At 59.4% G+C, this 10,525-nt stretch overlaps 1 protein-coding gene across 1 annotated transcript; it reads right to left on the reverse strand.

Moving 5' to 3' along the window:
• Nucleotides 1-3,384: 3,384 nt before the first annotated feature.
• Nucleotides 3,385-10,405, reverse strand: LOC123026136 (probable G-protein coupled receptor 132). Its single transcript, XM_044435431.1, is given in 3 exon segments — nucleotides 3,385-3,521; nucleotides 3,524-4,442; nucleotides 10,295-10,405. Coding segments are annotated over 3 exon segments (1,167 nt in total).
• Nucleotides 10,406-10,525: the final 120 nt, after the last annotated feature.

Genomic DNA, 10,525 nt, shown 5'->3' on the forward strand with positions numbered 1-10,525 from the left:
ATGGGATTTTGGCCCCAACGACTAGGTATCAGATGCAGAGAACATCTCGTGCTCAAAGAAACCAAGAGTTTCTTATATACTGCCCTATAGCTGAAGCTCTTTGGGCAGTTTGTGTATATTAAAGGCTTAAAATCCATTCTAAAAACTATAAACATGCAAACATGCAACACAGAGAGAGACATCTATCTAAAAACCAATTTTAAGCTGTCTTGCGGCCCTTGAAAGGCAAATACATTCAGAATGGCTTGAGTTTTTGTGGAATCCGCCTGCATTTGAGTGCTTGTCCGCCCCATGAGTCTGCGTCTAGCTGTCTCAGCGGATGCAGGCAACGTGACGTTCTCCAGAGGTTTTAGCCTACGACTCCCATCATTCCACACCTTTGGCAATGCCAGCTATGGATGATGGGAACTACAGCCCAAACCCTCTGACGGACTGCAGGTTGCCGTCTCTGCTGGAATCTGGCGTAGTCGGAAAGAGCATCTTTCCCGTCCTTTGGGAACAGGACAGCTGCAAAGGGCAGGCGGGTGGCTCCTTTGCTCAAGGAGGTTTCCTGAGGCCGTAAGCAGCCCCACGTTAGACCCGTGTCCTTTCCTCCCACCTTCTCTGGTGACACCCAACTGGGGAAGCCTGGCACAAGGACGGGAGCGCAGTGAGGGAGAGAGAATGCCCCACCCTATACCCTGGAGGAACAGGGTATCCTGGGTCCCTAACACACGGACACCCCTACCAAGGCATTTCTTTCTGTGCCACGAAATTATTGGCGGAGATATTAACAACAGATCTCCTTTTCTGATGAATCCCTCGGCAGGAGCAACCCCAGCAGGGTCCAGAACGTGAATGTCAACATTTGCGCCACTACGCAGGCTTGTGATGGCCGTGGCTGGCAGGCGGCCTTTGGGGTCCAGGCACCCCAATCCAGGCTGCCAGAGGGAAGCGCTAAGACTCCCACATAACAGATTCCCAATTTCCAAAGCTCTTGAGGAAGACCGAGCTGCACTACAGAGCTAATTGTCATGCGGTAGCGGCGGCAGCAATGACTCTGAAAATGTGGGCAAGAAGAGTTTCTTGGGTTTTTTGCGTTTGCAGCAAAAAACACAGATTAGCCCCGTACATTTTGGAAAGGTTAATGGTAAAAATATGAGCACAGAATGTTTTGAATTTAAATGAGATGGGTTTATATTACTCTGTATCTTCGCTCTCTCTGCTGTCCAAACTTGCAGCCAGCAGAAGAAAGTTAGTCCTTCTGATAGGGTAGCTGTCAAAAACGGCTACTCCAGCAAACGGCCAACGCTTGTGTCCAGAAACTGGGATTCCTATATGGGCGGTGAAGCGGCCTCATGACTATGGGGCAAACCGGGCCGTTCCGGGGGCACTGCACTGCCTTCCCCAGGCCCTGCCTCCTTCCCCCCGCCAGGAGCTTTTCGGGGTCTTCCTGGCTTTTTCGCAGCCCCCCCCCCCCCACACCTATCCTAAAAGGTTGAAATCAGAGGTTGCAGAGATGCAACGGAGTCACTGCGTCTCCACCAGGGATTCCTCAGCGGACCAACTCTCCCAGGCCGGAAAGGCATCGCCTCAGTCTGCCCCATTTTTCCTATCCTGGCACAGATGGGGGGCAGGAACGCCGCTCCGTGCAGCGTGCCGACTCTGGCAAGAGAGAGACTCAGGCGGACGAAGGGGAGACACACCCAGGCGGCTCCCAGGCAAAGTTGTTGTGGTCGCGTTGTGCCCCATTCGTGACTTTCATCTGGACACGGACAGCTGCCTTCCTCTTCGGTCGCTTCTTCCCACCACGCAGCCCGTTTCCAGACGGAGGGCTCCTGGCGCTACGGATGAGGAGGCGCCGTGTGGCGATCCGGGCCCCTTCGCTCAGCAGATTTTCTGCAGTGAGAAACCAGGCAGGAGAACATAGACGGGCTGTGCATGGAAGACGTCGAATCATCTGGAAGCACCCGGAAATTCTGAGCATGAGCTGGGGTGATGGTTGGATCAGTCCAAAGAGCCCTTGAGGGGGAAAGCCCAAGGGAAGGGCCTTTGTCTGTGGAATGGTCGCACTAGGAAACTTCCATCTTGAAATCTTGAAGCCCCCCCCCCCCCCGCACAAAGCACCGCTTCTCCGTTTTCCCCACGGCTGCAGCCTCTCGTTACATCTGGACTCCTCCGCTGAACGGCTTCACACAAGCTGGGCCGAGATCCGGGGCCCCTGTGCGACGGAGCCGCTGTTTCGGGGCGTCTCTTAGGGCAAGCCACCCTGCGCGAGGGTGGCTCAGTCCCGCCCTCACGACAGACCTGGGGGGCTGCTTTCAGTCACTGATCTGGCTTCGCACAGGTGGGGGGATAGAATTGCGAGGGCAGGACCAACCGCACCGAGCGTTTGTGGCAGTGTGGCAACGGTCCAGCGGGCGTGCGAAAGGGGCTGGCGGAAGTGTCAGGGACGAGGCAGGGTAGCAACAATGGTTTATAAATGGTTGTGATAATAATAGTGCGAGCAACGTAGCCATGGCGATGGAGGGGGTGGTAGCCATGGCGATGGAGGGAGGGGCCGGCTCCCAGCGCTTGCAAGGAGGAAGGAGCAGCGCTGGCCTGGGGGGCGCTGGGGGGCGCTGGGGGAAGGCCAGGCCAGCCATGCCCCCCGGGGGTGGTGCGGAAAAATACCTGTCTCTTCTCACCCTCCCCTGGTCACGGGGGGGGGGGGGGGATCTGCAGGGCGCCGTGGGCCGCACCTGTCAGCCGAATTGAATTGAATTGTCGTCGCTGGTGTGACCAGCGCAGATTCTAAGGACCGATGACGGTGTGGGCCTGAAATTTCAAGCTCCGGGACTCAAAATGTCTCACATAAAGCCTACCAGGGGGTGTTGGCGATGCAAACGCGTTTATCCGTCCGAGAGGCACACACGACCCCCCCTCACACGTGTCCCATGCGCACTTGCACGCCTTTAAACCGGCTTTCCCCAACCTCGCGCCCTCCAGGTCCCACCATCTTCCAGCTTTTCCCATTAAACATGCAACTGCTTGTGTGTCGCTGCTGCTGCAGGCACAGCCCACTCCCTCCCTCTACTCAAGAGTAGCTGCGTGGCTGCTTGGGACAGAACTCCAGAAGGTCTCCGGAGGACGGGCACCCCCTGCCAACCTGACCAGCAGTGCTGCCATCAACGAAGGACCCACCTTGCTGTGGGGCAGAGCTCTGAGAGAGACCCCTGTTTTGCACTGCACAGTTCCTGGTTTGACCCCCGGCAGCACAGGTGGGGCAAATGAGACCCATTTGCTTCCCGAAAAGCTGCTCCTGGCCCAGGTGGAAATGCCTGGAGCGCCACAATGAGCATCTTCCTTGCAGAACTGCGCATGGCACGGGGCACAGCAGGCGGGCAGCTGGCCACCAAGAGCCGGTCAGAGAGCCACCAAGTCCTGTGCCCCGCCGGCCCGGGCCCTCCAGGCAAAGGCTCTCCTGAGGTCCGCCTTGGCCCCAGGGCTCAGCAGGGTGTAGAGCACGGGGTCCAGAGCACTGCTCAGGCTGGACAGGGCCAGGAGAGAGAGAAGGGGAGCTGGAGGCGCCGCTCCCAGGCGCAGAGCGAGCGGCAGTCCGAGCGGGAGAAGGCCAGGCTCCGCGCCAGCAGCAGGACGTGGCAGGGGGCGGAGCAGAGCAGGAGGATGGCCGTGACGCCCAGGGACAGGTGCCGCACCTTGGCCTTCCGGCAGCCCAGCGGCGTCTCACTGGCCTGCACGCTCCGGGCGACCTTCAGGTAAGAGATGCCCAGGATGAGAAGAGGAGGAGCCAAGCCGGTGGCCACCCGGAGGTAGTTGAAGGTGGCCACTCCCGGCTGCAGCGGGTAGCTGTCGTAGCAGGAAGCGCCCTGCAGGCCACCTGCGCGGGACGAGGTGGCCAGGTGGGACAGGAAGACCGGGAGGGCCACGGACGCGCAGGCCACGGTGGCGGAGAAGCGGCTGCGCGAGCCCAGGGAGCGGAGGGGGTGCGCCACGGCCAGGTAGTGCTCCAGCGAGACAGCGCACAGCACCACGATGCTGACACGTATGTTGGAGTGGAAGAGGAAGCCGGCCCCGTGGCACGCTGGGCCGCCCAGGGGCCACTGGTGGTTGTGGGACACACACACCATCCAGAGAGGCCAGGGGGAGAGGCAGAGGATGTCGGCGACCCCCAGGCTCAGCAGGTAGATGGCCAGCACGTTCCCGAGGTGCACCTGCTGCAGCAGCGGCCTCAGCATCAGCCCATTGGTGGCCAAGCCAAGCAGGAAAATGGCGCCGGAAAGGCAGAGCACGGGGGTCCTGCCGGACTGGAAGTCCACGCCGCAGCGGGATGCCGACGGAGCGCCTGGGCAGGAGGATCCATTTGCGGTGTTGCAGGCATCAGGCGAGCCTGGAAGGAGAAGTCTGACGGGTGGAACCACTGCAGGACGAGACAGACGGAGCACCAGCACGCATCCGAGCGCCTGTGAGGGGCACCACAAAGGCACACGGCATGTCGGGTTCTGCTGGGGGCCTCAGCTCTGCTTCACCTGAGGTGGGGGGCTCCCCTTCCGGGGCAGTGAGAGGATCCCTGGACTGCACAGGCCCCGCTTCCCCTCTACTAAACGTGAGCCAGCAGTGTGACGTGGCGACCAAGCGGGCGAACACCACTTGGGAGGCAGAGCCAGAAGCGTGGCTTCTCGTCAAGAGAGGGACCACCGCCACTTGATGAGACTCTGGTGCTCCTGCAACTGGAGTGTTGAGTCCAGTTCTGGGCACCTCATTGCAAGAGGGATGTAGCAAGGTTGGAATCAGTGCAGCGAAGGGCCGCTGGGACGGTGGCTGGTTTGGAGGGGAAGCCGCATGAGGAGAGGCTGAGGGCGCTGGTCTTTTCAGCTTGAGAGGAGGAGACTCCAAGGGGACCTGCCAGCGACATGCAGGTACGCGAGGGGGTGCCACGCAGAGGTGGGTCCTGACCATTTTTCCCCTGCAGTGGAGGGCAGGATGCATTCCAACAGAGCCAAGCTCAGGGAACCAAGATCTAGGATGGATGCCAGGAAGTACTTCCTGCCGGTTAGGCCCCCCAGGGCGTGGTATGGGCTTCCACGGGAGGCGGTTGAGGCCCCAACGATGAGGGTGTTCAAGGACAGGCTAGACATGCACATGGTAGGCATGTCATGAGCAGAACTGGGGGTCAGACTAGATGAACCAGGAGGCCCCTTCTGACTCACTCTGCTTCTGTGTTTCTACTCTGAAAGGTGGAAAGAATTAGACCTGGCTGTGGTGCAGAGGAACCGAAATAACTGGAGAATCTCCCCCAAAACCTCCAGCTTCACACTATGACCAATTCCAATTTTCTGCCTTCTAAAATGTGGCATGGGAAAGGAGAAGTAGCTTTCTTGATGCCGACGTGCAGCCGAGGAACTGCGGTTTAAAATAGAATCCCTTTATTAGAAAAAAGGAGTAATACGCACACACCTCTCACATTTACGGCAGAATAGGAAAAAAACAGAATTGACTTGCCGTATTCGCTAGCGGAGGGTCTGTCTGAGTGCACAGACTCATGTAGGGGGTGGGAAAAGACCCTTGGACCCTCGAATGAAAGCAGAGCTCAGTGTTTGGGGCGAGGCTGTGAGACACCAGTGCATTTTGCCAGTTCCCACACCTGTTTCCATATGTTTTGAACTATGACATTTCTAAACTTGCCAGTGCCTTATCATGAATCGAAGTCCTCCCCCTCTCCTAACATCGCTGTTGACACTTTTGCCAGTGCCAGAAAACTAAAAAAACCCAATTTTTCCCTGGATATCATGAATATAGAAGGTGAGTCAGAAGCAGACTCCCTGGAACCTCTTCCTCAGGGTCCCTCTGGCTCAAACGAGGCCCCCAAAGCCAGCCTTGGACGAGGCCTGTGGAAGCAGTCTCTGGCCAGGTCCAGGCAACGCTCGTTTCCCTTAGCTGCCCCTCCTATACCTGTCGATATCATAGAAGGCCACCTGTCCGCGCTGTGCCGATCGGAAAGCAGGGGCCCAGAGCAGGTTCATACAGGCTTCTGTCTCAGAGAAGCTCAGTTACGGCACCTTTTCAGCTTCTGACTTCAGCAGTGAGAGCTCTCCGTGAAAATATGGCACTTTCGGCCCAGGACTTTTCCTCTCTGGCCCAGCCCACCCCGGCACGGGCCCCCGAGGGAGCCTGCAGATGGGGAGAGCTGAAAGAGGCTCCACACCCTTGCTTTGGGGCTCGGAAGCATGTCGGGTCCAGGGCACTGGACTGCCCAACGGAGAGACTGGGCCCCGGCCAGGACCAAGAGCGGCGAAGAAGCAGGTGGCAGTGGAGACGCATGGAGCGAGTCTTTCGGCCGATCAGGCTCGTCTCCAGCACCAGCCCGGGCAAATACACGGCAGACCGTGGTGTCCGGCTTTCCCGATTGCACAGCCTGTGCACCGGTTTCGGCGAGGCCTTTCTGGGCAAGAGAGGGCCATCCGAGCCCCAGCCTTGCTGCAGAGCGGCTGAAAAAGCAGAGCCGTGCCTTTGTGGATCCGGGCACAGCCTGCACCGCCTTCCTCCTGCGCAATCGCTGCTAGTTTGACCGTGCCCAGGATCAGACGTTCCTGAGCTCTTACACCAGACTCTTCCAGGCCCCTGCCCTAAACCTGCCCCCCCCTTCACTAACTCCATTCTTGGCAGCTGTATCCATTCTAGACAAGCAGACGAAGCCCCAGCACCTCCCAGAGCACCTGCCTCTTTGCATATTTACCAGGTAGCTTTTTCGCGTGACGCGAGACGCTTGCACGTGGGCGACTGCGAGTGAGGAGGCGGCGCTGGGGTGGTGGCCGTCACCCTGCCGCCCCTCCAGGACACGGCACATGCCCATGCCAGGCACTGCGGGTGCCGCCCCTGGCCAACATCTTGCCCACAAGGCAGAGGCACACGGCTTTCCTACTGAAATTGTAGCCATCATTTCCACGTTTCCGCTCTGTGCATACAGAGCAGCCTCCACAAATGTCACGCCAATTAGTGCCTCCTTTTCGCCTTCCAGTTTTGCTCATCAGTGGCCCATCTACCCGCCTGAAGAATTCCCAAATGGGAAAGCGCGAATCAGGTGCGGAGGGCGCAGAAGCTGGCTCCGTTTTCCTAAATGCTGCAAATGATTAGTTCAAGCAGGGGCAGATCAAATTCCTTTTCCCCTGCCAGCCACTGCAGCAAGTTAAAAGGCCACGATTCCGTGCAGGGCCTCAGTGGAAAATGCCTCAGCGCATCAGCCACGATCCCGGATTGTGTCCTCGCTCCCAACCCCCGTGTGCTGCCCGGCAGAGATGAACATTTAATGTTCACAGACCGGTAAGAAGCCAAGATTCCTTACAGATGCATTGAAGTCAGGCATATAGCAATATTGCCAACAGATATAAAAAGGAGGACCTTTCTTTTTCTATCACAGCCAGCCGAGGATGATGGGAGCTGTAGTCCAAGGGATCAGTACAGTCCTGGTTTTGTAACCAGGTTTATGTGGCCAGCTACTGCATTCAAAGGTATCTAACCTCTGGAACGAATTGCTGTACTGTCTTCCGGGCAAACATGATCTTGCCTTCACAATAAGCACAAAGGCAGCGCACATTTTTTTAAAAAAAGAAAAGCATCCACCTGGGCAAACCCCTCTCGCCAGATCCTTACCGTGCGGAGGGGGACCGCAGCTGGTTGGTTTTGCCTCTGGGGGCAAAGGACTGGCCCCGGGGCTCTGGAGGCACATCCTGTCAGCCTCCTGCTCCACCGGTGGACCCTCCCTGCCTCGCGTCTGCTGAGGGAACCGGCAGCCGCCGCGGGCTCAGCACCAGCCCAGGAGCAAGACCGCCTTCTGCGGCCTTCCTGTGCCGCCCCACCTCCCGTCACCGAGGGGCAATTTCGGCGAGCTCCCCCACACGTCACGGGCTGCATGCTGGAAGCAGCCTTCTGAGCGGCACAGCGAGCGACATCCCCAGCAGGCCGGGCGCCATGCAGCCACAGCGGAGCCATTTCCACCCCCGGAGTCAGGTGTGTGGGTGTGCAAGTGGCACAAACGTCATTGCTCTTTTGCGTGGCGGAGTCCCAGTAAGGGGCACCAGCCAGCACTCACCTGTCACTGTTCCCCGAGCTGGTGCCCCCCATCAGCCTTGCCGAGAGCCCACTTCATTTCCCCCCCTTCCCTCCCCGTGCCTTTTCCTTGTGTGCCATGTCTTTTTAGTCTGTCAGCCTCCAGGCAGGGACTCCTTTTGGCCCATCGGGGACCAGGATGCAAATACCGTGAGCATGCGTGAACAGGCTGGGCCCGGGAAAGGAGGAGTCCTTCGGGGGAAATTCAGATTTAGTCACCGAGCCTTGGCTTCAACTGCAGCGGGACTCAGGACACCGGAAGGCAGCACTGCAGAAGGCTTCCTAACAGCCCTGCAAGGCAGGCCTTCCTTCCCCCCATTTTTCAGAGGGGGAAAGTGTGGCCCTCCCGGAAGCTGCCATGAGCTTCGGCAGGAGGAGAGGCATCCCCGGGCCCCCGACACGCCTGCTCCCCCTTGGAGGCCGTCCCTTTGGCTAGCTTGGGGCCAGCCTGGTAGCCATGCTGCCCATGCGGCTGCTCGCCTGGTTCAAGCCCAGGGCATTTCCACGGTTCCGGGAACAAGCTGCATCCGAAAATAGCAGTGTGCGCGACAGGAAAAGTGCGTGAGCCGGCTGAATCAGAGGCGGCGGCGGCAAGTTTACAAGAGTCATCGATAGAAACCCCGATAAACAGAACAGGCGAACGGCTTTTGTGGAACTTCCTAGAACGATTTCAGCTGAAATAGACGTGCGTATTCAGTGCCGACAAGTGACACAGAACCAAACCTGGCTGGGACTGAGCAGTTTCGTGGTAATGGGGGCTGGAGAGCGAGGAGACACCGAGCCCTCCCACGTGTGCGAGGGCCAAAAGTCCTCTCAGCAGAGATGCCTTGCAGGGGCCAAGCTAGCCCCGCTCTGCACCTAGTTTTTGATTGCTTTTTATTTCCTCTTCAAGGGGATCAGATAAGGGTTCCTAAGCACCCTACCCTGGGGTGGTCAATGGGCATAGAAACAGAGCGAGTCAGAGGGGCCTCCCGGGCCATCTAGTCTGACCCCAGCACCAGCCGGCTCCACTCATGACATGCCCACCATGTGCACGTCCAGCCTGTCCTTGAACACCCACACCGGTGGGGCCTCAACCACCTCCTGTGGAAGCCCATTCCACACCCTCGGGGAATAATAATAACTGCCAGGAAGTACTTCCCGGCATCCACCCTAAATCTTGGTTCCCTGAGCTTAGCTCCGTTGGAACGCATCCTGCCCTCCACTGCAGGGGAAAAATGGTCAGGACCCACCTCTGCGTGGCACCCCCTCGCGTACCTGCATGTCGCTAGCAGGTCCCCTCAGAGTCTCCTCCTCTCAAGCTGAAAAGACCAGCGCCCTCAGCCTCTCCTCATATAGCTTACCCTGCAAACCATCCGCTGTTTTGGGGCTCAAGCCCTTGCCAGCTCCAGACAGCACAGGGATGAGGTTCCGTGTAGAGCTGGGGGCCACGACATCCGCAAGGCCCCCGCGCGCCACCCCGGCCTTCCCAGTCAGTTCCTGGCACTCTGCTCAAGCCAGGTGGGCCAGGTGGCACCTCAAGCCCCATCCCCTGAACTCTGGAACGGCTGCCAAGGAAGAGGGGCCCCGTGCCTTGGCTAGTTAGCAGGAAGACATCTCTACCAGGAGCCGAGAGACCGGCTCCTCGCTTCGCAGGACGCGCCAAGCAGGCCAACACCTGGCCCGGCCTTCCAGCTGCCGACGCTCCTCCTGGGCAGCCCATGCCCACTAATGCCGTGGGTGCCGCTGGTGCTGCAAGGCCCAGTTCTCTCGTTGAGTTCCTTCACGTCCTCCGGGTGCACCCTAGCAGCCCTCTGGATTAACCCAGGAACATGCAGGGGGTTCACCCCCTCGGTGCCAAGCCCTGCTGGGGCCAACGGCCTGTACTGGAATGTGTGCCTAGCGGCCCCCCTACTCTGGAGAGCACCCCGCGATCTTCAAAGCCTTCCCCCTCCGTGCCAGCGTCGTGATCGAGAGCGGCTGCACCGCACCCACTTTCAGGAATGCAAGAACAAGCAAGGGGGGCAACATCTTCGCCCCATTTGTGTTCAAGGGAGGTTCACCCCCCGCCGCCGCCGCCCCCGTCGAGACCCAGTCTGGCGGGAGATCTTGGCGCGGACAGCCCCCCTCACCGCCCGAGCAATTCAAGGCCTTCCGGTGGGGTCTATTTCCAAGCCAGGATCCGGATTTTATTTACAAGATAGCCCATGTGTCTGTGCAAGCAGGGTACGCGGCAGCTCCACGCGGTGGCGCCCGGGCGCAGCGGCCGGTCCGCTCCTGCCTCCAGCGGGATGGGGGCGCTCCGTTTCGGGGCGCAGGGGCCGGGGCGGCGCAGCGCCATCCGCCCACGGGCGGCGCGGGGCGCGAGGGCAGCGGCCTCCCGGGACGGCGAAGGGGCGCAGCTCCCACGCGGCCGCCGAAGCCCCGGAGATCCCGGCAGAGCGCCGCGGGCTCGGCTTCC

The sequence above is a fragment of the Varanus komodoensis genome, unplaced genomic scaffold, assembly GCF_004798865.1.
Source record: "Varanus komodoensis strain SLA01 unplaced genomic scaffold, ASM479886v1 scaffold29_3, whole genome shotgun sequence".
NCBI classification, from domain to species: domain Eukaryota; kingdom Metazoa; phylum Chordata; class Lepidosauria; order Squamata; family Varanidae; genus Varanus; species Varanus komodoensis.